The sequence below is a fragment of the Monomorium pharaonis genome, chromosome 4 (assembly GCF_013373865.1).
Source record: "Monomorium pharaonis isolate MP-MQ-018 chromosome 4, ASM1337386v2, whole genome shotgun sequence".
Classification (NCBI taxonomy): Eukaryota; Metazoa; Arthropoda; class Insecta; order Hymenoptera; family Formicidae; genus Monomorium; species Monomorium pharaonis.
Window position 1 is genome coordinate 910,575 of NC_050470.1, and position 23,132 is coordinate 933,706.

Genomic DNA, 23,132 nt, shown 5'->3' on the forward strand with positions numbered 1-23,132 from the left:
TAATAAATGTTTTGTACTTCAGAATTATTTTCCGTTTAATACGCAATAAGATCAAAAGGTGTTCAACTCTCACATTAAATTCTTAATTTTATATATGTGTATATATATATATATATATATATATATATATATATATATGGGCATTCTAAAATTTCTATTAAAATTTGCATAAAAGCATAAAATTTAGCATAAGATTTAAAAGATTACATTAAAAAAATTGAACATTCAAAATTTTCTAACAGTTTGTACATGTAATGAATTTAAGCAAGATGTGTTTAAGCTAGACTTTGTCTTTGAGAAAAAATTAAGTATAGTGCCTTTAAATATTTTTAAAACGTGTGTGTGTATATATATATATAATATCAAGTTTTTTGAGAATGTTTTTATTATAATTCATGTAACATAAGATACGTCTCTCAAATGCATTTTGTTATTTACTAATTTTAAATGTACATCAACAAAAAAACTAGATCGAATCATCGTTTACCAAACAATTAATTACATAATAATACTTAGAAACTCTGTAGGGAAAGTTTTGTCGCGCGTAATTTAACAAAATTCCTTACCTAATGTCAATCTATATCTATAAACAATATACCGTGTACTAATATCTAAACATGACGAGTCAAGAGTACGAAATGGGACATGTATTTCTTTCGCTTTCCATTTATATGTATATGGAATGTATACATGTTTGTGACGGATCGTGTTAAATTTTAATTCGTTCGTATTTTGTATGTTCTTTAAAATATTTAACAAAGGGATCTTAATCTCTTCCACTTATGCAAGTACTTTCCTGCAATTTTTTGCAAATTTTTAATAAAGGGAAAATAAATATTGCAAAAGACATAATAATCTTGTCTTCGAACAATGTAATTGACTCTTTTATAAGTCCTATGTATCGAATTGTTTTACTTGGACGGCGGAAAACAAAGAGAGACAAATCGATCGATCCCTCATATTTGCGTATTCGATTGGCCGTTATCTTAGTTTCTTGTGTGTTCCTATCGTAAAGTACGGACGAAGCGTAGGGATAAAAACAAGCGGAATGAAGATAAATTTTTCTATGAAATTAACTATTTACTTACTATTATTTTTACTAGTTATCACTGCTTTTTGGAGAGATTCAATGAAAAAAAAACATTCTCCATCATAAGGTGTTGTGTGAGTCTTTCGTAAAAACTGTAGTTGATTGGAGAAGCGGAAAGCGAAGAGATTCTGGAAGCTTGCACAGTTTACAGACATCATCTCATGTCTGAATATTCCTAAAGATTCAGAGAACATATCGTGCAAGTCTGGGCAACGCAATGCGAGTGCAGATGCGACGGATGTGACGGTGGAGGTGGCGGAGGTGGAGGTGGAGGCGGCGGAGGCGGTGGCGGGGGCGGCATGTAAAGCGGCCACCCTGTACCTGTTGGCCAGACCGCAGACGATGCTGAGGACGTCGGCAGCAGTGAATTGGTACCGCCTGCGGCATTGACATGCGACGTCGGTCCACTCTCTACTCACATCACCTGGAAAACACAATTCATGAATACACTGTTTTTCGAACGTGGGTGTAACATTAAATTCGACAGCACAACACAAGTGCGCTCGACTAGATTTCTCGTTTTTCAATGATTCGATTTCTGGTCGTATCTCGAGTTACACTTTTCAATGATTTCGAATAAACGTGTACGTACGCAAACACGAGGAAAATTATAATTTGCAAAAACTTTTATCACAGTGATGAATAAATATTTTGACATTTGCAACTCGTATCCCGCTATTTATACTTTACTGCAGAATTAATATAGCGTTACGTCATTAGAAACGCTATAAAGCGTTTAAAAAAAAACTTGTATTTTTTTTATTTGCCTCCAAACATGAAGTTTAGTAGTAAAAAATTGTGCAGTATGGAGCATTTAATTAACAATAGTAATAATAATTTTAACAAGTAATTTAATAAATTTTATAAGCACACGTTTGCTTGTTCCGCGGTAAAAAGTTTTAATATTTGCCTCGCTAATTGAAATCATAAAAAGTGAGAAGCCTTTAGTTCGCAAATGAATGATGGTCCACAGGAATGAAGCACAAAAAAAGGTTTGAGCTCAATTATTCGGTCATTCTCTATTCTCGTAGGTACTCCGTAGGTATAGAATACGGCGTAACGAGTGATTTCACGAACGATCGTAATTACGGGGTAATAGCGTAAGATTTCAAACAAGAGTATGACAACTCGATTACGGTGGGAGTCTGATTTCACACAATTAATTACGAGCGCGTCTGACGTTCGGACAATCGATAAAATGCACTCGTAGATTAAATTATTGAATTATTACAAATACTAGAATATCAATGCAAGAATGTTACAGAATATCAAATTATCAATGTAATATAGATATACAATTTCGCACATTCGATACGTTACGAAGACTGAGATTCAGCGCCGCGGTATTAATAATAGTTGGAATTTTCGATCTATGCACATGTATATGTAGACTTGATTCATATTACAACCGATACTACGATGATACGTCTACGGTTACCGTTAATTTGCGCCAGCGAACGTGATTTCGTGTTAACGATCGACGAACAGAACAGCGGGAGGGGGAGAGGAGGGAGGGAGGGAGGGAGGTACGCGCGTACCTGTAATATCTGGCTCGCCTCAAAGGCCGTCCCTGGTAATAGTACAACCGGAGTACTGACGTTACCGCTCTCGACGCATATCATATTGGGAAATTCGTCGTCACCGAAGTCCGGGATGTCGCGCGCCTTCTCCTGCCAAGGATTCCAGATGACTGTGTCGGGAAAGTTGTACTTCTGCACGCGCATCTTCCTACCGGAAACGACATTCGTGATGATGTGTTCCGGCTGGGTGTTGTGGTAGATCCGGTCGGTCCATTCGCACACCGTGACGACGTCGCGGCCTTCTTGGAAGATTTGGTTGTCCCTAGTCTAGGCACGTGAATGAAACAGTGTGAGACAGGATTGCGTGCGGTTGCGGTAATCGCTTCGACATGTGCTTTGGACTTAACAGACCACCGTACACACCGCTCGAGGCCGACTCTTTAACGACTCGTCTTTAAATATAATGATATATCTTCTTACGCAAAGTCGACCGTACAACCGGCAACGTCGAGTTATTAATAACTAGCTAATTATAATTGAGTTAATTGAAAATATAAGCGATTCTCTTCCTTTGCAGCTCAAGAATTATCCAGTGAAATCTTTCGATTGATTTACAATTTAATTGTCGACTGTATAAATCAGCGGAAACAAACTTTCGTTTGAAACGAGCGTGATATAGTGCACTGAGAAAAAAATGTTGTCAATTTGACTAAATTTTTCAACTAGATTAAATTTCTTCAGTTCAAGTATTTATGTAATTAACTTAATAATTTTAAATATATAAAAATACTTGAACTTCAATTTAAGTATTTATATATTTGACTGAAATACACAAATAGTTGAATTGAAAAAATTTAATCAAGTCGCAAAATTTTAGTCAATCAACAACTTTTTTTCTCAGTGTGGATAACGTAAGATCTCGGGTTGTGTTCGTTGTTGTATGCTCGTTTTCCTCTTTGATAGAATAATAGGCCATCAAGAGTATTCTATGCCTATGTAGATTTCTTTATCTTAGCAATTCGAAACCCGGCGTTCAACTATTAAACAATCTTACATGCGCATCACAGATACATACGTAAGAGAGAAAAAACAGACTTTTAACAGATCTATTATACGAGAAGGAAGAAGAAGATCATTCTTACCTTATCGACGAATGTGCACCCCTGCAATCCCGTGATTTGGCATCTCCTGACATCAGGTACTTTGAAATACGTGTGTAGGAGCAGATTAAAAGTGAAAGTGTCGTCTCTGCTAGGATTGTAGACACCGATATTGAAATGCAGCTCCTTCTCGCGCAGTATTAGCCTGTACGTTACCCTGAACTGTGAGTTCCACAGCGATCGCGTGAATTCGCTATCCATTATCGAGAATATCGCCTCGATGTCCCCGCTGGGCAATCGCTCCGGCGACTTCTCCACGTTCCAGCGAACGATCCTGGCGAAGCCGTGGGGTGGTCCGAACGTCCATGATCCGAATTGTGCTGTGAGGATACGCACATCGTATCGGTACCGTGTAAATATCAATACTGTTTTTCACATGTTTTTAAATTAGTTTCAGTTAAATTTCCACGGCCCTCGGACTCTGGTTCTTTTTACGCATAGAAAAATATCGAGATTTCTCGCGCTGAGAAAAGCGATCGTTTAATTTTTGTTTTCTTCATATAATCGTTATCTTTACAAAGATTTTGTAATAGTAATTTTAAATGCACTCATCATTTAAACAATGTTGAAACAATATTTACTTAAAATAAACATCTACGTAAAAAATATGCACATTGTATATACAAAAATTAAATATTATTTATTTTAAGCATTTTACGAGTTTATATCCGCTAATTTACCATAAGCATTCACCGTAAGCATGAAATTCATTCAAAATATATTCTGAATCCTAGCGATTATTTAGCATTAAACTTTGCTTTTAATTATTTTTTTTCTATGTAGTCGTAAATATGTTATATCGCTTCATCTGTTATACTTACGAAAGACGAACGGTATACCGCCCCTAATCGCTTTCTTTCCGTCGAACACAGCTTGTTTACTGAAACACACGAAGATCCAATCATTGGAGAAAAATAGAGAGAGAGAGAGAGAGAGAGAGAGAAAGAGAAAATTGATGATACGTATGAGAAAAGAGAGATCGTTTATAAATTAATTATATTACGCTCATCTAAATATTTTAATTATAATTTACTAATGTTGTACTTCCTATCTCAATATTTATCATTATTGAACGAGACAAATATTCTGGAAAATTAAAGAGAATATATTATTTTAAAAACGATACGAGAATTTATTTGTTCACGCATTTTATTTTTACACCCAGATGCGTTGAAAAGCGCGTACGTATTATTATTATTATTCCTTTTCCATAACAAAATAAAAAAAGAAAGAATCTGTGATACTGTCGATAACATCGAAAAATATACGGACAAATATCTCTTCTTCTGTTATTCGCAACTATCACGTTGTTATTGTAAATTGCGCACGTATCAAATGTCAGATTAATGAAACTGTCTGTAGGCGTGCATAGGTGATGTCTAAGTGTAAATATTTGTTGCACGAGCTAACGATTTGTATCGAGAAACAGTAGAAATATAACAACAAAGCATTTAATAAAAAAAAGTCTAGTTTAATGCTTACTTAACTTTTATTGAAATTTTAAATTATTAAAAGTTATAAGACTTTAATAATTTTAATAATTTTAAATTTTCAGAGACATTAAAAATGGTAAATAGCGATAAATAAAGAAGCTAGGTTTTGATTAAATAATTCACGTTTGTTCTTTTTGCGCTTTTTACATTCTTGCAAGCGCGGTTTAGACGAAAGTTCCATCGAGGCTTCTCGTTTAACTAATTTACGAGGACCGTGCACAGAATTTTACGATCGCATATCCCGTTGAAGAAAAGAATTTGCGTTGATGTATAAATAATATAAAATACTGCAAGGCTGTTTCATAAAACTTGATGACAAATAGCAATTAATACTTTGTTTCGACTTATCTTGCAACATTTCGCCTGAAAATTCTCCAAGTCAACAAAATGTTTTTATTAATACAAGTTCATGGCTGACTTAGAAATGTATCAACGACTAATACGTATACATCAACACAGTACTTTTGTCACTCTTGTAGCCTTCAGTTTTTGGAGAGGAAAAAATATATGACAATCAGCTCGCTAAACAATGTCCAGTTACATGGCCGTAAGTTGAAATTTTTCCCTAGAGTAATTTATAAAGAAAACAGTTTTACAACTAGCTGTAGTGTTTAAATTGAATATGAGAGTGAATCCTCGAAAGTCGATAAAAGTACTTTTATTGCCCTTGTAAAAAAAGAAAAAAGGTCGATCCTTTTACTCCTCGTCACACGTTCCGCCAACATTTTTATTTGTAACGATTATTTCGCAGCTGAATAATTATGATATCGTATTGTGTAAAACCATGCCTAAGTATTTAATTTGTAGAACCGAAAAAGAATCTTTGAGAATTTCGTTTCACTGTATGCTGGTTGGTTACAACAATTAGAGAAAAATCCTTTTATCCTCAAATCCTTTTATTTAGTAATAGACGCATTTTTTGCACAGTTCAAGGAACATTTTCAATAGTAAGATTTTTTTAAGTGTTCTGTCAATTTAAAACTATTTAGACGTAAAAGATATAGCCTTGAGACATTCTATCACTGGTATCTGTTTCAAGGCGCATTAAAATTTTAAGATTCGTCGAAGTAAAATATTTGAGTTTCCCTTAAAAAGTAAATTCAAGTAGATTTGCAAAGTTTTCTCAGAAAAAGAAATCTTGGTGCGGCCGAAACGATTTGTACGATTCGCCGAGAGAATCGCTGAGATCATTTCGGGCAAGTTAGAAAACTCATTGATCTCTTTCGTTAGCGGACTAGAACGCTCTCGAAAGCGGTTGATATCCCCGATGCTGCGAAGACAGAGAACTATAAAGCCGGAGGGCGGATGCAGGATGACCATTAGTCAAGCCTGTCAGGGGCCGCGGAGATGTTCCTAAGAAGGAACTTGAGGATACACTCGGGATCGAAGGCTGCGAGGAGAACGCGCGAAATCGAAACGTATCGAAACGTATATACTTAGACAATGCTTCTTCAGCCGTGTAATTTTCGATTCGATCGATTAAAATGCTTGACGAAAATTCGTGCGTATCCAAGAGATTCGCGTAAGGGAGGATAGATAAAAATTTCATATTCGTATCATGCGAACTGAAAAATTCCGATATACCGAATTGCCGTCTGGCTTGCGATAGCTGATCAAGACAATTAGAGCCGTCAAATGGAAACGAATCTCGCTCGTGTGGATCGAAAGCGATTTCGATACCGCCCTTCGCGCGCCAGTCAACCCTGACAGCCGATGATGAAGTTAATGACGAAATCTCGATTCCAGAAGCACGCGGGTTCATCGCTATTCGTATTCTCTCGCAATGATACGATGTAATCCATTTTCCTGGGATGCGTAAACCGCGAGGAAGACGGAAAAGGTAATCCCATCCGTTTGCACGATCCCGAGGCGAACGGAACACGGGAACAGAGATGGTGAGATGGACAGATAGATGGATCGCGACAACCCGAATGTCACAGCGAAAAGAGAAAGACGCAGAGAAGGCGAGAGAGCGAGAGAGAACTTGTGCCTGGAGAGAGAGAGAGAGGGGGGGGGAGACGAGAGGGTATAAGGGAGGCAAGAAGGGAGGATGAATGTGAGAGTGGGAGGACCAAGGGATGAGAGGGAGCGAGAGGGTAGAACGATGTACCACCACGAAGTACGACGACGCGGCGGTAGGAACGCGGCTGACGCCGAGCAAAAACGATCGGCGCTGTCTGCCATGCTTTTTGCGGGCATCACAGTTTCCAACCTCTCTCTCTCCTCCTGGTCGTTTCTAGCTGCTGGTATCTCCCGTTGCCGCTCGCTACGCCCGGCACCCAATTCTCGACGCGGTTACGCCCGGCATTCGCGGGATATCGTCGCGCCGCGCGAGTATACAGGGTGCTCGGTAATTGGCGGTGCGCGCGGAAAGTCGATTTGTACAAGTTACTTTTTTCTCCCCTTCCCTCCCCCACCCGTTCAACGGGAGGGAGAAAGGAAAGAGGAGTAAGCACAGAGATCGCAGCCCCTACGCCTCAGCTGTAATCAGCGATTGAAAGCCGGTTAATCGACGACGCCGACGGTACCGGGAGAGAATCCTCGTCTCTCTTTATCTCTCCGAGATCCAATAATCGCATCAACGTAACGCGATCATTTTTCGCAACAACAGCGAACGCCCGCGGCTTCCGCACCTAGGTTTTCGCAACAGAGCTATCGCGGTACACGCTTCCATGATACCGCTAATGACGCGAGGATATAAGTAAAGAGCAAATTAACTCTCGCGGCACGTACGTTATATGTTACTTTTTACAGACGCAACAATTTTCAATCGACTTCTTCTTGCCGACTATAGCAGCCACACGAAATTACGCTCCATGACGCGCGACGTCGAGAGTGTCCTCGATATGCCGGAACGCGAATCCCAAAAGATCTTTTCACATTATTATATCTCGCGCGCTCATTATCTCTAACCATAAGGAGAGCGCGGCGAGGATTCGATGACGATTCCGGGCGTTTCTCGCGCACACGAATGCGAACGGAGAGTTCGCAGCACTGCTGGAGGAATATTAATGAGCGGGCAAGTGAAAAATTACCCTTCGGCTTTAATGAGTCGTTAGCAAGTCGGAGATGCTAAACAGCCGACAGCGAATCATCGATACGCGTTGAAAGAGAAAAAAAAGAGGAGAGAAAGAATTAAGCGGACTCGTGAAAAATTTCCCCGCACTTTGTACGAATGTCCCGTATTGGAACTCCCCGAGAAGCTCCCAGAAATATCGCGTATACGTGGAGAATATGAGCGCAATCTATTCTCCGTCAGAATTTGCCGTAACGAGCTAGCTGCACATTTTGATTTACACGCCGCCGGGTTCCGATCGAAATTCGTTTACGATTTCACCACACGGTATTTAAGTTTGCGCAACAAATAACGGAATCCGCACGTGTCGCGGACGACGTGCATAAAATTATAATAAAAACGGAATTTACAATACCGATCGATTTATCGAGGAAACGAGCGACGAGCGCGTCCGTTTGCGAGTATCAGTAGAGTTTTGATTATCTTCTCGCCGGCATCGTCGACTGTTTCACAAAAATTGTGACCGATTTCATTCAGATAGATCTTAGATAAGATAAAATCCTTGGAATTCTTCTCCGCGCGAAACAAACGATGATATGCCTGCGTTTGCACACGCGAAAACTAATTAACGGCACGAGAGAACGATACATCAGGCGTCATGAATCGACAGGATTATAAATAAGGTGTGACTGCGCGCTTTTGCAGCGCCGAGGACAATTACACGGCGGCGCGCGGCGGTGCGGCGCTTCTTGCGACGGAGCTGCTTTATCCGGGAGAGAACCGCAGCATCTCTCTTTCTCTCCAGAGAACTGGAACGAATTCGCCGGAATTGTATGATCGTCGTTGTCGCTTCCGTCGCTGTCGACGTCGTCGTCGTCGTCGTCGTCGTCACGTGCATCTACAACATTGCGCAACCGCGTGACCTGTGCAATCTCAATAAAATTACTCATAATCGCGCATAGATGCGTCTTTATTGAAAACAGATGCAAAGTCTTACTATTGTCTTTCCTGCAATTATGCGCGCGGATCGCGTAAATTTAATTATTCGAAAAATATCGTAATTATGCAGACGGCTTCCACGTTGGCGTAAGAAAGTGATTACGGAAGAGAGCGAAGATGGATTTCTCTGAATTATTATCAAGTGCCAATTAACTCCTCTAAAATATCCGGTTTCTTCCGCGGCGCAACGTCTTCGTAGGACTTCGAGGAATCGGCTCGAACTAATTCCGAATTAATGTACCCATCGTTAACAGTTGAAAGTTCTTGACGAGTTTTGCGGGTAGTTGGTGGCACTTCACCTCGCGAATAACCAGACTCCCTCGACGAGAGGAGGGCACCTCGTCCCGGTCTTGCAGTCCGTAGCAAAGACGCGGTAAAATGCGAGAAGCGGATGCCACGCATTATAAGTGCATTAAGTGCTGGAGAGGAACGACGGCCATCTGTTACGGTCGCGATTTACGATCGGTCAGTGAAATTCTGATGAGAATTCGTCTCAGGGCCGCGGCCGAGAATTATCGCGAAAAACTCGGTCCCTTTCGGCTGGGACCACTCCCGGGATAATTCTGATCGTACCGCTGCGCGGGGTCGTGCAATGCACGAAAAACGCAGTGTAGCCCGGCAAATTATTTCGACTCGTTTCACTCACTGATATAAGATCGATATGAATATTTAAAGAGTACGCAATCGAAAGTTTGATCAGATATTTCGCGAAGTAGTGTAGAAACAAAATCTATCGATATTATTTCAAGTTTTCTGTAAGTCATCCCCTTATTTTGAATTCCTAAGAAGTGTTTACGCCTGACGAATGTCCAGTCGAAAAATCGTTTGTTTTATCCGCTCGCTGCACATTACTTAAGAGCCAATCGTACAATCTCGTTCTCGAACATCCCGACAGGAGCGTTTGGATATTGCGCGTCAAACGCGAGCGCAAACAAAATCACCCGAGTGTAAAACCAAAATGCCGAATGCTGGCGGAAGTGAAAGTGCGTGGCTGACAATGAGCCCAAGTTCGAGTTCGAGTCCGAGCTGACGAACGCGAGAGTGCCCGGGCTGTTTCTATGAACGTAATGATGAACGTATTCTTGGCGCGAGGAAGAAAAAAAGGAGGAATCAAAAGAGAGTGTATAATCTCGGCATACCTATCTTCTCATTATCTGGGGCAACGAGCATCTACGGTTTCCCGACACCACGGTCGATGATGATTATCGATGATGTAGAGAACTTGAAACTGCGTTCTTCAACAGCGCGAGGGAGGGGAAGGCGGTAAAGGGACCTCCTCTTCGAAGTAAGCAGATGAAATTGAAGCCGTGACCCGCGTCGTAAATAAACCCCGAGCCGCATCCGTTTTTTTCCGTCGGACGATATATTACGGACGATATCTTCTCGCTCGTTCGCGACACCGGGGACGCCGATATCCCGAGACTTTTCTTTATCTTCCGAATTACGTCACCCTCCCTGCAGACGTAATCCGGAAATTAATCTCGCGCGCGTTTTCAACCTCCCCGCCTTCCACGCTCTATTTAGCTATGCACCAAACTCGAGCGAGGACACCCGGTACGTGTCGAAGTTATCCGCTTCGAGCTCCGCTGAAGCCAGTGGTTTTTGCGTTTTCCCCGGATCCCGGCAGGAGCAGCAGTACCACCGGCAACAGCAGAGGCAGCCGGTAGGAGCAACTCAGTGGCGGCGGCGGCGGCGGCGGCGGCGGCAGCGGCAGCAGCTACCAGCAGCAGGGCGAGGTTCCGCAGGGTTCACGGACTCCTCTCTACCCGCAACTAACCCCCCGCATCGCGTCGCACCGTGCCCGTCTACCACCACCGTGAAACTTTGTTTAACTAAGGCCGGCAAGAAGCAAACCTATTTATACTAGGTCGGACGCGTTCGCGACGCACGGCCACGGCGTTGCTGCTCTTGTCGGGGGCGAAGTTGCTTCTACCCGGAGCGGTCATGGAAACCTACCTAACGGACGCTGATAAACGAGGAAATATGCCCGGCAAAAAAGCCGTCGCGTAATTTTCCGTCGCGCCCTGCGCACGTAAAATCATCGACCACCAGCTCGCCGCGAGTTCGTACGATTCGCAGGTCCAAATTATATGAAACAAATTCGTCTTCTCGATCGCCTCGGCTAGCTTCCCCGAGAGACTATCTTTAACCCTTTGATACGCGAGCACAAACGCATCGTTTAAATGCACTTCTTAGTACCGCTTGTTACTGATATATAGAATTAAACCGATTGCCTTTTTTTTTATTGACTTTTCATTCTCTGGAATGGAGAATACTAAGCTAGGAGGAATGAAAGCGAGGAATGAAAATGAGATCTGCAAAATCCGAATGCCGTCATAATATCTCTGGTCTGGTGTTCGTGATCGTAAATCCGAGGTGGATGTCATAAATAGCTACTTCGACTGTTAGATATAGCGAGTTGGAGAAAATCTCGATGGGATATAAAGCAAGATCTGCTCGCGTTTATATGTACATAAATGTTCGATAGATGTACTATATCAATATTTCATTCTCTATTTAGGCTACTGAAGCTCAAAATCGGGCATAATTAGCAACTAATTCCTTCAAGCAATTTTATTGATTGTTATGGTATATTGGACCAAAAAACTGGAAAAACCACAAAATGATATTAAATTCAGGGGTGTGTTTTCGAGATATAGAGAAAATGGATAGGTTTTCCATAAATTCGAAATATCTCGAAAACAAAGTACGAAAAAATTGCTACAGAACATTTTTATTTCCTATTGGATATGTATTTTAAAAAAATTTTTATTTATATTTATCAATATAAGATACAGAATAAAGAGCAAAGCCGAAAGATAATTTCCAACCCATCGATACGAAATACAATAGTTTCTACGTGACGGTAGTGACGTTATCCAAAGTTTAATTTAATGATAGATAGCGAGGGTTATTGTCGCGTTTATTGCCGAGCCGCGATAACAAGCTGATTTGGCGGTTCCTTGCAATAATCCGCCGGTGCATAAGTCAGCGTAAGTGAACGAGTGGGCCGTGGTTGAGCGAATTCTTTGGTGGTGATGCCGTCACCATCGTTGCCGCTGCAAACGAGATTTTAAATCTCATCGCACGGCCGACGACGACCGGACATCTGAATTTCGCTCAATGACTGTTAATTGGATGGTTTTTACGTAAAGAAAATTGAGCGACAGTTTTCGATCTTTCAAATCTTTAAATTGTTTCGACTAGTAGTAATAAAATGGACGAATGTGACGAAATTCCGAAAGATCTCAATATTACGGCTAGCACAAACAATACAAAAAACGTATTATTACGTGACTTAAGCTGATAAAAGATAAAATCCTTGTGCACCATCATAGCGAATTTCATGTTTTATGAACATAATGTAAATAAAAGCCCGAAAGTCCGCGACGTCCACATTTATTTAGTGATAAACGCGAGCGAGTCTCGTGAGCTTCACAAGCGTAAATGTAACGTCGAATGAATTCCACGTTCGCGAGGAAGATTTGAGCATAGTACTTCACCTGGCATCCTGCAAAACACGCAATTATTTTACGGCTTAAGCCGCGCGTTCCGCCTTGAGCGAGTTCTTGCCCGCGTTTACTCGCGCGGAGCTTTTTCGCCGTCGAGTTCGCTGGTTTGCGCGCGCTCCGGTTCCGTTCGCATTCGCTCGGGACAACTTGCAATTAGCATAAAAAAGCCCTCGCTCTCCTCGCATTAGGCGCAACTGTGTCATTCGCGGCGAATGCCCGTTAAAAAGATCGGCGCGCGTCGCGGCCGTTCAGCTCGCGAAAAAGGAAAGGGTTTTTCCGCCGCTGCACTTGCACGAGTCCGCAGGAGAGCGATGAAGACCTTGCGAGCCGAAGACCTTGAATCGCTGATCATTATTCATTAGATATGTACAAGTTTCAGTTTTATAACGCAATATAATTTCCTGCACAATCACCATTACCATTACCCACAGCTCGCGCAATTACGTTGCAATAAATGTGATCTAGATTTATAATTTATAGCAATGATTAACTAAACTAAATATAACAACGTACGACATAATGAATGCGGCAGAAACGGACAGGAACATGCGCCTGATTTTTTCCAACTGCAAAGTTATGAATGAAACGGAAAAAATATCTTGTACTTCGTAATATTAAAATGACTCCTTATTATTCGCTCGCGTGATATCACAATAAAGATTAAGATAAAATCAACGATTTATAAACATCTTTGCAAGGTCTCAGAAAAGTGCAATGTTATGACATCATGATATATAAGATCTATAGGAATCAGGAATAACAAAGAATAATCAAAACGTTAGGAAGTAACAAGAAGTACATTCTGTAAAATGTAGAAATTATAAAATAAGCTATCTACGCTGTGAATACCCAAATCGAAAGTAGAATAAAATGATTCAGTGAGTGTCTCTATTGACCGTGCGTTTGTGGTATCTGTGGAACAAATAATTCGCAAAGCTGAGTCTACAGATCCCGAGGTTAACGGTAGAAAGAAAATTCTTATTTGTAAAGCGGAGAATTGTTCGCGCTGGATACGAGGTAACAATTGAAAAGAAAAGCTTGAAGTCGATCTTTCAATCGTTTTCGTGTGTTTGTCGAGGGGATGAACTCGATATCGAAGCGGGACGATTTGTATTCGAATTACCTTCGTGAGAAGGAGGGGCGAGGAATCCCTTATGCCTTTAGCAAGATCGAATTCCCTCAAGATGTATTTTACAATTGAATCGACGTATCTTCATCGGGATTGAACGACGAATTAAGGGCGGTCGATCAAAGATCAGAGATAGTGTACCAAGTGGCGGAGTTTGTCTTTAAAAAACACGCGCCTCTAGCTTTCGCCAAAGGTATACTCGACAGCATTAGTTTCTTACTTTTTCCCACACGTGTTTCTTTTTTTCCTCGACATCTCTCGTCGCATCCGAGGGCGAAATTTCAACGAGTCTTCGCGGCGCACGGAACGAAAAACAGCGGGCACGTTTGTTCGCTCGAACTTCTTTCCACCCGGTATAAAGGCAGCGATGGGTTATAGGCTGGGCCGTAGACTAATGATCCCGCTGGCTGTGGTTTTTGCCGGCATTCTACAGCATTCCCATTCAACTGGATTCCGCTCCGGAGCGACCGCGCGCATTATTTCGCGTCCGCTGCGGAGCGTCGCGTTGCTCGCGGGTTCAAGATCGCGGGTGCAGCGACGTCTCTTGCTGCACGGTGCTGCATCTCGACTGTTGCGTCGGCCGCGTCGCTTCTGAATTCACGCAAATTCGCCCCAGAGAGACGACGGTGCGAGTCTCACTCGTCCGATTCCGCATCGAACGGTAACAGTTTTCATCCGCGACACACACAGAAAATTTTCATGCTAAGAAAAGTGTCACTCATTTTTGAGGGGGATTTTCTTCTTTTAAGTAACGATTATTTTTACAAAGAATGTATCTTCTCAATAATAGTTTTAAAATACACTCGTTATTTACTTAAAACAAGCAATATTTACTTAAACTTCTGTGTACACAGAAAGATATGTACTTGAATTAAATAAATATCACCTATTTCAAATAATTCACAAATTTATATATTCGCAAATCAATTGTAAGTTTATCACATTTATTTATTCTAAATTCGATCGCAATTTAATACCTCAATCAAGAATATTTAATTAAAATAAAAATTTGATTTATTTATTACTTTGACTTCCCTTCAATCCAATTTTATAATATTCTTCAAAAGAGTATAAATTCTATTTTCAAGTATACGCTGATGGTTTTTTTCTATATTTTGTGACAAGTAGGTATATTTTTAAAATATTATTAAGAGAAAATATTCTTTATTAATGATGATTGTACTAATGATGATTGACTAGAAAGAAAAAAAAAGTGAACTGAGTAATTGCTTTTCTTGAAAGTAAAATTGATACATTTTTGTGTGTGTAAAGAACTTTTTTAAGCGATGAGAATTTTCTAATTATCAGCTATCGCAAAAATTATCTATCGCTTATCAGCGCTTTGTCAACCCGTTCACATAATAAACCATAAATCTCCCTGTGTCAAAGCTCTCTGAAAGCAGCAACTATCAGCGTCTAATCAATCGCATTTTTATCCGGCAAGTAAGGTCGGTTTTGCGAAACCGTTTTTGTCATACCGGAAATGCATTCTCTCTCGTCGTGTAATCATAAATAATCGAGCCGATGGCAGTCATGCGAGGTACGTCTCGCGAGTTTGTCACCACGAGGATCTCCACCGGAAGCGCGTCGCCATATCGGTCTATGTTTTATGTCAAAACGGCACGTTTTTATACGTTAGATAAGCGTGCGCGCGCGGCTACGTTATCTTCTTCGTAAACGTGCTCGCTATAAGCGGATGGTCAAAGTTTCGACCTCGCAACAATAGCATCCTCTGCGTTGACGGATGCTGCGAATAAACCGTGCATCATTTATAACACTGGACATTCATAAAATCTGCTATTTTTAAAACTGTATAAAAAGATAAATTAAATATTAGTAGAACACGCTCATAAAAGAGATTTTTCAATAATAATAATAAAAATATCAAAAGGATAATGAGCACACTAATTTAAATGTAATTATTAGCTGTCTTACTGTTTAAATAAAACTACTAACAATTAAACGAATAAAATTATCGAGAAATAATATTTTAGAAATAAAAAATAAAAAGTAGTATAAGTAATTTTGATAAATAAATATTAGCCAGGTTAAGTAGAAAATAAAAACTGTAACTAAAGTCAAATTATGAAACATGTCAAACATAAATCGTGACTGGTTCGTTGTTACCAAGCATGTTGAGTCAGAGAAGATTATTCATCCTTCATAATCGTGTCTATTTTGTAGCACTTTGTACCTTAAAAGGAACAGTGAGATCCGCACACAAAAAATCGCGATTAAAATAAAGTTCAAAATTTGAATTCCACAAACAACTCTAAAGGGAGAGATAAGCGAAAATAATCGCGACGTCAGGTATCGATTGTCTCGTCTCAACTGTGGCCAATGGTCAAGCTCGTAAAGCCGCAACGCGCTACCGAAGCAGGTTTTTACGATTAGTTTTCCTCATCCGGCGAACGTAACGTTAATACAGCAATCTCTCCCGAATGATGATCATTACACGAATTAAGTGCGCGCCGTTGTTGCCGAGACAACACTCGCGCTCGAGAGTGTTTGTCATTGGTTATCGTCGCGGCTTCGCTTCTTCGGCCGTTTCGTCGTATTTTCTCGTGCAAATCTACGCTTCGAATACCGGCAAAAAGCCGAGACGACGGCTGGCGCGGTGTCATTAGTGCTCTCTTTCTCTCAAATCGCTCTCTCCTTCTTCCTTTATACCGCTCCGCACTTTCCACGAGCTATCGTTCATTGTGTGCTTTCTCCCTATCTCTCTTCATCGCAGCTTTATTTGACGAGATCTTCGAGTAGCACGGGAAATATGGTTTGTTTCGTAGCGTTCGCTGACGCGTAAATTAGCGCGGTTAATTTCATTATTATTATTATTATTATTATTTTCTAAGTATTGAAGATATATCAATGTTATAAATTAGCAAACGGTGAACGATTTGTCTCATCATCGGATTAACGATATTTTGAAGCGCCTGTACCGATTTGATTTTTATTCGCGTTACTTAAAACTTGAGAGATTAAAATGCCCATACGCATAGATTCGCGCAAAGAGACATTTGTTGTTTCGAGGACACGACGTAAAACTGTATCGTATGCAAAGTGGAACGCGTGGAATCGTAATGTTTCCACGGTCCGAAGAAAGAATCCCCTAAGTGCCTTTGCATTACCACTGGAAACAGACGTTCTCGCCATATGCCCGGCACGAACCAATCCCGGACGACAAAGATGTATGTGGTGTCAAATGCACGCGAGTGCGGGACGTTTCTAATGTGCCACTGTGCCCCGTTTGACATTCTTCTTTGCCCTTTGTAGAGAAAGAACGAGCCTAGCTGGCCCGCTCTCGCTTTTCGAAAAATTCGAATTAATTCCTTGCGTGTTTCTAATTAAAAACTATAGTTTCATAGAATCAAGTATACTTGATTCAACGGTTCGAGACTTTAAGACTGAAATTTCGACGGATTTGAGCCAACAGGGATTTTCTATTTGAAAATTTAGTGATGCAGATTATCATTTATCGCGCGTTTGAACGCATTTCTCATTGGAGAACGTGCGAATCTCAACAACTCCAACCGAACTGTCTTCTCGTAACACCGTACGTAGAGGAACGTCACGCGATCAAGACGACGAGCTTCACCAATTCCACGGTTCGAACGAAACCTCTAATCCGAAAGTCGAGTTGAAATTTCATGGTTGAGTCCTGCCGGCAGCCATTAACGACGCCTTTCCTTTTCCCTGTTTCTCTTACTCTCTCCTTCTCGCGAGAATGTGCGCGGAGCACATGTGTATACGTGATTGTGGCGCGTCTTTAGGCGTGGTGAGGATAGACGAGGGACCCTTAATCATCGTCCCATCCCTTCGCCAAGATGAATCGTGCATTTGTATACCCGCACCCCTTTCGTTCACCCGTAGCCTGTCTCTGTCGTTTCTCTTGATTCGCTCTAGCTATTTGTCTCCGTCCTGTCTACCTCTCTCTCTCTCTCTCTCTCTCTCTCTCTCTCTCTCTCTCTCTCTCTCTCTCTCTCTCTCTCTCACACACTTTCTTCTCCTCCCCCGGGGGTCATTCCCGACCGTCATGGGTCTTTGTCTGTTCCCAAACGAACTCAAGAACAGTTAGGTCGCCTTGCTTGTCTTGGAGTCGAAAGGGGTTGCGTGGTGCTCGTAATGTGCCTACAATTTTCAAATACAATCACGCCAAACGAGCCCTTCCTTCCGTGTTTAGTCCATTGTATGTATACCGCGTATCTTGTAAATCTTTTATTCCGTAAGATTTACAATACAATTTTACGCATTCCAGACTTTAGACATGCTACCGAAGCAAATTGGTGCGTCCGGTTTCTTTATTTCATATTTTTTAAGATTCTTACAATATATGAAATATTACCTGCTCCATTTTACTGCGACTGTATCGACAAATTGTAACGAGTCTGCCTTATTTTATTGCACTAATGGAATTCCAGCTGTAGTTCCTCAACGTTTACGCACCGCCGCCGCCGCCGCCGCCGCTTCGTCCCCGATTCTTCATTTCCGTTTTTGGGCCCCGTTCCGTGGACGCAGATGTTCGACGAGGGCACGTCCACATCCGCGGTCGGATCATAAGAACCGAGAGATCGACATGCTGCACGTGGTCCTCTCATGTTACCGATGTTGCGCGGGTACAACCGGTCAGCCTCAAAACGGCCGGCTCAATTTCATTTCAGGATTCGATCATCGATTGCATTTAGTAATTTATGTGTACAAAATTTTCACATACCCTCGAGGCACATTTTAACGACAATTTCGTTTAATTATCTCGAGAGTCATTTCTCTCTCCCTCACTGAGGAATTTGATATCATAATTAATAAATAACCAAATGTCTCGAGTTAAATGTGAAATTCGCAACAAATTTTGTTACTATAGTTTCAAACTAAGGAAACGTGCTAAATGTGTTGAGCGTTAATTTGTTCAACGTTATTAATTGAAGTTAAAACCACCGTGTGTCTCCCGAACTGACGCGCAGTATCCGTCATTAAAATATATATGCCTCGTACGTCGCGATCAGTATCATGCCACGACCGGACATACCGACGTAACTTTTATAGCCGTTTCGAGGGAAATTGGAGTAAATTACGAGCGTGTTTGTCGAGCGTCTTGCGCCGTATGTACGTGTACGTGTATAATTGTGTATGTGTGTGTTACTTGCAACCGTTAAAATTCCTTGAACGGTGCCCCCGGGATGGCCACAGGTTCCGGCAGCAGTCGAACGATGATTCGCCATTATATCACGCAAACCGAATTACTACTACAAGTAGTAGTACGTGCGAAAAGAAACGCGTTCTATACAGGTTTTTCTCTTAAAAAAAATATACGACAGCCACGTACTTTCTTTCAAAATAGAAAACGCAAGATTCATTAAAGTACGAATTGACAGAATGCATGGACTTAAATGTTGATTCTTCATTATCGGTTTCGTCGCTGTCATCGTTCCGATAGCCGCGGGTCTATCGCAAAACCCAGTCTCGACAGCGGCTTTACAGTCGGAAGGACCGATGACTGGCAAGCGACGAGGGGCCCTGAACCCCGTGTATAAGGTATGTACTGGTCCAGAGAGCGCCCTTGCCTTCGCTCTCCGTCAGTTTTTTCATCGTCTGCTCTCGGGCTGCCGCTTTTAAAGCGATCGTCACGGGCACCGCGCTTTTACGCGGTTCTTTCTCGGCAGGTGTGCGCGCGCGCGCGCGCGTCTCTCTCTCTCTCTCTCTCTCTCTCTCTCTCTCTCTCTCTCTCTCGTTGTCTCTTCCTTCTCGTGCTACGCGTTGCACTGTCGCAAAAGAACGACGATAATCGAGAGAGAAAGAGAGACGTGTATCCCCTCCCTAAGAAGATTATTAAAATTGGGAAAGTATAGGAACAGATTTGCGCGATATATTCCCTCGGTATAAGTGGATTCCCCAAAAATTTGATGCACAAAGTGGACAATGTAATCCCGAAAGGAAGATTACTACCTATCAAAGAGATTACGTTCGCGCAACTGAAACGCTGGGAGAGGACAAACATGCCGTTTTGTGCCTGGCGAAGGCATTCTCAACGTACTATCGTCGTTTGTAACGCCGCGAGTTACAGTCATAAAAAACGATCGTCATTCGCGATGACAAATCATAAAATCGCGCTCGAGAAAAAGCCGAGTTAAATCGAAATTGATATTTCGATATAAACGAATTACGCAAATACATGCAAATACATATTTAACAGGATTGTAAACGTGCTGTTGAATCAAATTAAAAGAAAAGATATTTAAAAACAACTCGTGGAAAATTTTGTGCTCGAGAAGACTCGATTTGCTCTCTCGGTCTGTGCGGCGATTGAAATTGCGTATCGTTTCGGTACATTTCGCAGCCGAGGGCCTTGAATCGGTCACGTATAGCGGTCAAGTTTTTGTGAATCATCTCTCGCGTATGACGAAACAGATTTTTGACATTGATCTACATCCACGAAAGTTACAACTCGTTATTCGCTCGCTCCTGCCGCGACATAATTGTTATCTGTTGTTAACAAGCTGTTGAAATCGCACACATTCGTATCGTTTCCCTCGCGGATAATGCTACTTTAATCGTTTTATTCTCGCGTCTCGACAGCAAGTCTCTCTTTTCATCCGACTGGCAGCAATTTGTTGGGCAATCTGTGCGCATGTGGAACACGCGAGCAGACTTTGTTCTCATCTGGAAGGTGTCAATCTCGAAGAATAATTTTATAGCTAACGTAGCGCATAATGCAGCAGGCTCTCGAACAATAGATCGCGACGATAGATATGAACCGCAAGTTGGCCATTTTTTATCGTACTTTTCATATGTTTTTGAACTGAGATTCAGAATTCGGATAACTTTCTCATTATCGATTTAAGTTTTTTCAATACGTCTGTTAGAAAATTTATGACAATGTAATATCCTTCGGCCTTCGTTTTTCTACTAGTCAAAATTTTAATTTAAATATTTTTAGATTTTAAATTCTAACATTTATCCCGGACAATCGAGCGTAATCTTTTTGCCGTCCAACTAATAAAACATTAAAAAAGTAACGGCATATAAAATTACAAAAATCGTAAAAATTATGAAATTTTTGCAAGTTTTACATCGTTTCGTAACTCTCTATCTTGCCTCACGCTGTCGATTTTTCCTGTTCTTTCGATGCTGTAATTGTATACGTTGTAATGCGCGATCAAGCTAAATGCATTCTATCTCATCTAAGATGCGTAACCTCGCGCGCAACCTTACAAGTTGCGTCAACGTTTACTTCAACGATTCTTACGACCCACTATACACGATTCACGAAAAATCTGGAGCTTTTTCGAACCATTTTACAGAAACTTGTCTAATCAGTAATGTTCACGCAAATGTATATCAAATTTCAAGATACTAGACTTTTTTTACATATAATACTTAAACATTTCGTGATTAAATTTATTTCGATATATTTAAAGTTTACGCAAGCAAATACTTCTTACTCTATAATCATATTTAATATACTTGCTACTAAATTCAAATGTTCGTTAAGTTTAGTGTTTTCTTTTGTATCCACGTAACAGAATATTAAGAAAATTACCCAAATTTCATAATTAATTATTTACAATTATTATTAAAAAATACAACCACTCGCAAGTCCTTGGTCGAGCGTTGAAAGTACGGAAGTTAAATTAAAAAGTACGCTCGCTAATTGGAATTGCGGTACTCGAGGAACGATTTCGCGATTCGCCTGTCAAAGTGTCGCACGCGGTTGCGAAATTTTGCGTATCGTGTACTTACCTAACGAACAGCTGTTCCTGGTTATTCACTCGCCAGGACACCACGGTAGCTCCTGCAAAATGGAAAATTGTGATCAGAATATCGATCGGAGCGATCACGCGGAGACTACGAGGAAGCACGTGGAGATAGCATCCGGACGACGTGACATATCGCCGTCGGCAGAGCCGCTGCCGTCTCTTTCTCTCTCTCTCTCTCTCTCTCTCTCTCTCTCTCTCTCTCTCTCTCTCTCTCTCTTTCTCTCTCTCTCTCTCTCTCTCTAAATCGCGCCGCGAGAGATGCGCGAAGATGCGCACTCACACGAACGAACGCACGCACGCATCCACGTAACGAGCCCAAGTGTGTACACAGAGCCCCGTCGATCGCAAGTCAAAACGCGGCAGCGGCAGCGCGACGGACGCGTAAATTCGCGATCCGCGAAAAGCTCCGCGAGCTTTCAGTTATCCCGTCGCGACTCTCAGTCGTGGATTTTGCGCGCGGATACGCACACAGCGCACTCATACACATCTACGCACGCACGCATCCACACACACGCACACATGACGCGCGCGCGCGCGCGCTCGCTCGCTTGCTCGCGGACACGCACCGTGTAAATTGATGGTGCAGGTGGTGTTGTTGCCCCTGTCGAGCACGACAACGCTGGTAGCCGCTGCCATGTTTGAGTCACGAATGCGCTGCCGGCCGGCCGCTCGACGCGACCAACCTTTGTCCGACGCCCTCGAACTTGCCCTCTCCACCCGCGCGTGCGCCGCAACTCTCCATCTGCACGCGGGATCGAGATGTCCAGGTCCAGAACCAGATATCCTGCGACGCTCGGTGGTAGCTGAGTCAACCGAGTCGAACGCTTGAACGATGGATCGACGAATGGTAGCATTGGTAGCTGGTAACAGAGAGAAATTAACCTATCGAGAGTGATCGAGAGTCATCCCGTATTCCCGTAGTTTTAGGTCTTTCCGTCTACTAGCGCCTCTATGTGCACAAAACCTGTACGTTGAACTAATATGTATAGTCAATATTCACGAACTTTGTAGATAATGTGCACGGCTTTTTGGGTCTCCTCCGTGCTATCTGCTATGTCCACGATAATAATGGTTGCGTTCAGCAGAAAAAGCAGCTTTGCAACTGTTGTAAAATTATTCTATATGATTGATTTATACATTTGGATTCGACAGGAATTAAGAGCAAGAACCAATCCGTATTGAAGAATTTTACGACAGTTGTAAAACTGCTTTTTTGTTTAACGCAGCCAATTTGTGTCTGTTGAGTCTGTTCCATATTCTGTTCCGTATTTCCATAATTCTACAATTAATGACGAGTTTATAAATTCGATATTAATTGAATCAAAGAGGAACCTGAGAGCGGCCACCGCGGCTTCTTTCGTGCGACCGATATTTTTTGACTAACATTCAGCGCCGAAGCCGAACGTGGATGTAAAGCCCGTTCTACATTAATACTGCAGTCGCCACTTGCAATTTGCAACAC

At 41.7% G+C, this 23,132-nt stretch overlaps 1 protein-coding gene across 1 annotated transcript; it reads right to left on the reverse strand.

Annotated features, from left to right (window-relative positions):
• Positions 1–372: 372 nt before the first annotated feature.
• LOC105838417 (putative glucose-6-phosphate 1-epimerase) lies at positions 373–22,514 on the reverse strand. The gene is made up of 6 exons (XM_012683964.3): positions 22,237–22,514; positions 21,654–21,705; positions 4,592–4,650; positions 3,753–4,090; positions 2,629–2,937; positions 373–1,514 (listed from the first exon to the last, which is right to left on the reverse strand). The coding sequence occupies exons 1-6, from the start codon at positions 22,304–22,306 to the stop codon at positions 1,506–1,508; spliced, it is 837 nt and encodes a 278-aa protein (XP_012539418.1). The 5' UTR covers positions 22,307–22,514; the 3' UTR covers positions 373–1,505.
• Between the last annotated feature and the right edge of the window lie 618 nt (positions 22,515–23,132).

What these genes read in the sequence shown, in the direction of transcription:
- LOC105838417 (XM_012683964.3), bottom strand. Translation starts at nt 22,306, where the DNA reads ATGGCAGCGGCTACCAGCGTTGTCGTGCTCGACAGGGGCAACAACACC. An exon ending in CTGCACCATCAATTTACACG is followed by an intron (nt 21,706 to 22,236) that starts GTGCGTGTCCGC and finishes TCCATTTTGCAG; the next exon opens with GAGCTACCGTGGTGTCCTGG. An exon ending in CAGGAACAGCTGTTCGTTAG is followed by an intron (nt 4,651 to 21,653) that starts GTAAGTACACGA and finishes CGTGTGTTTCAG; the next exon opens with TAAACAAGCTGTGTTCGACG.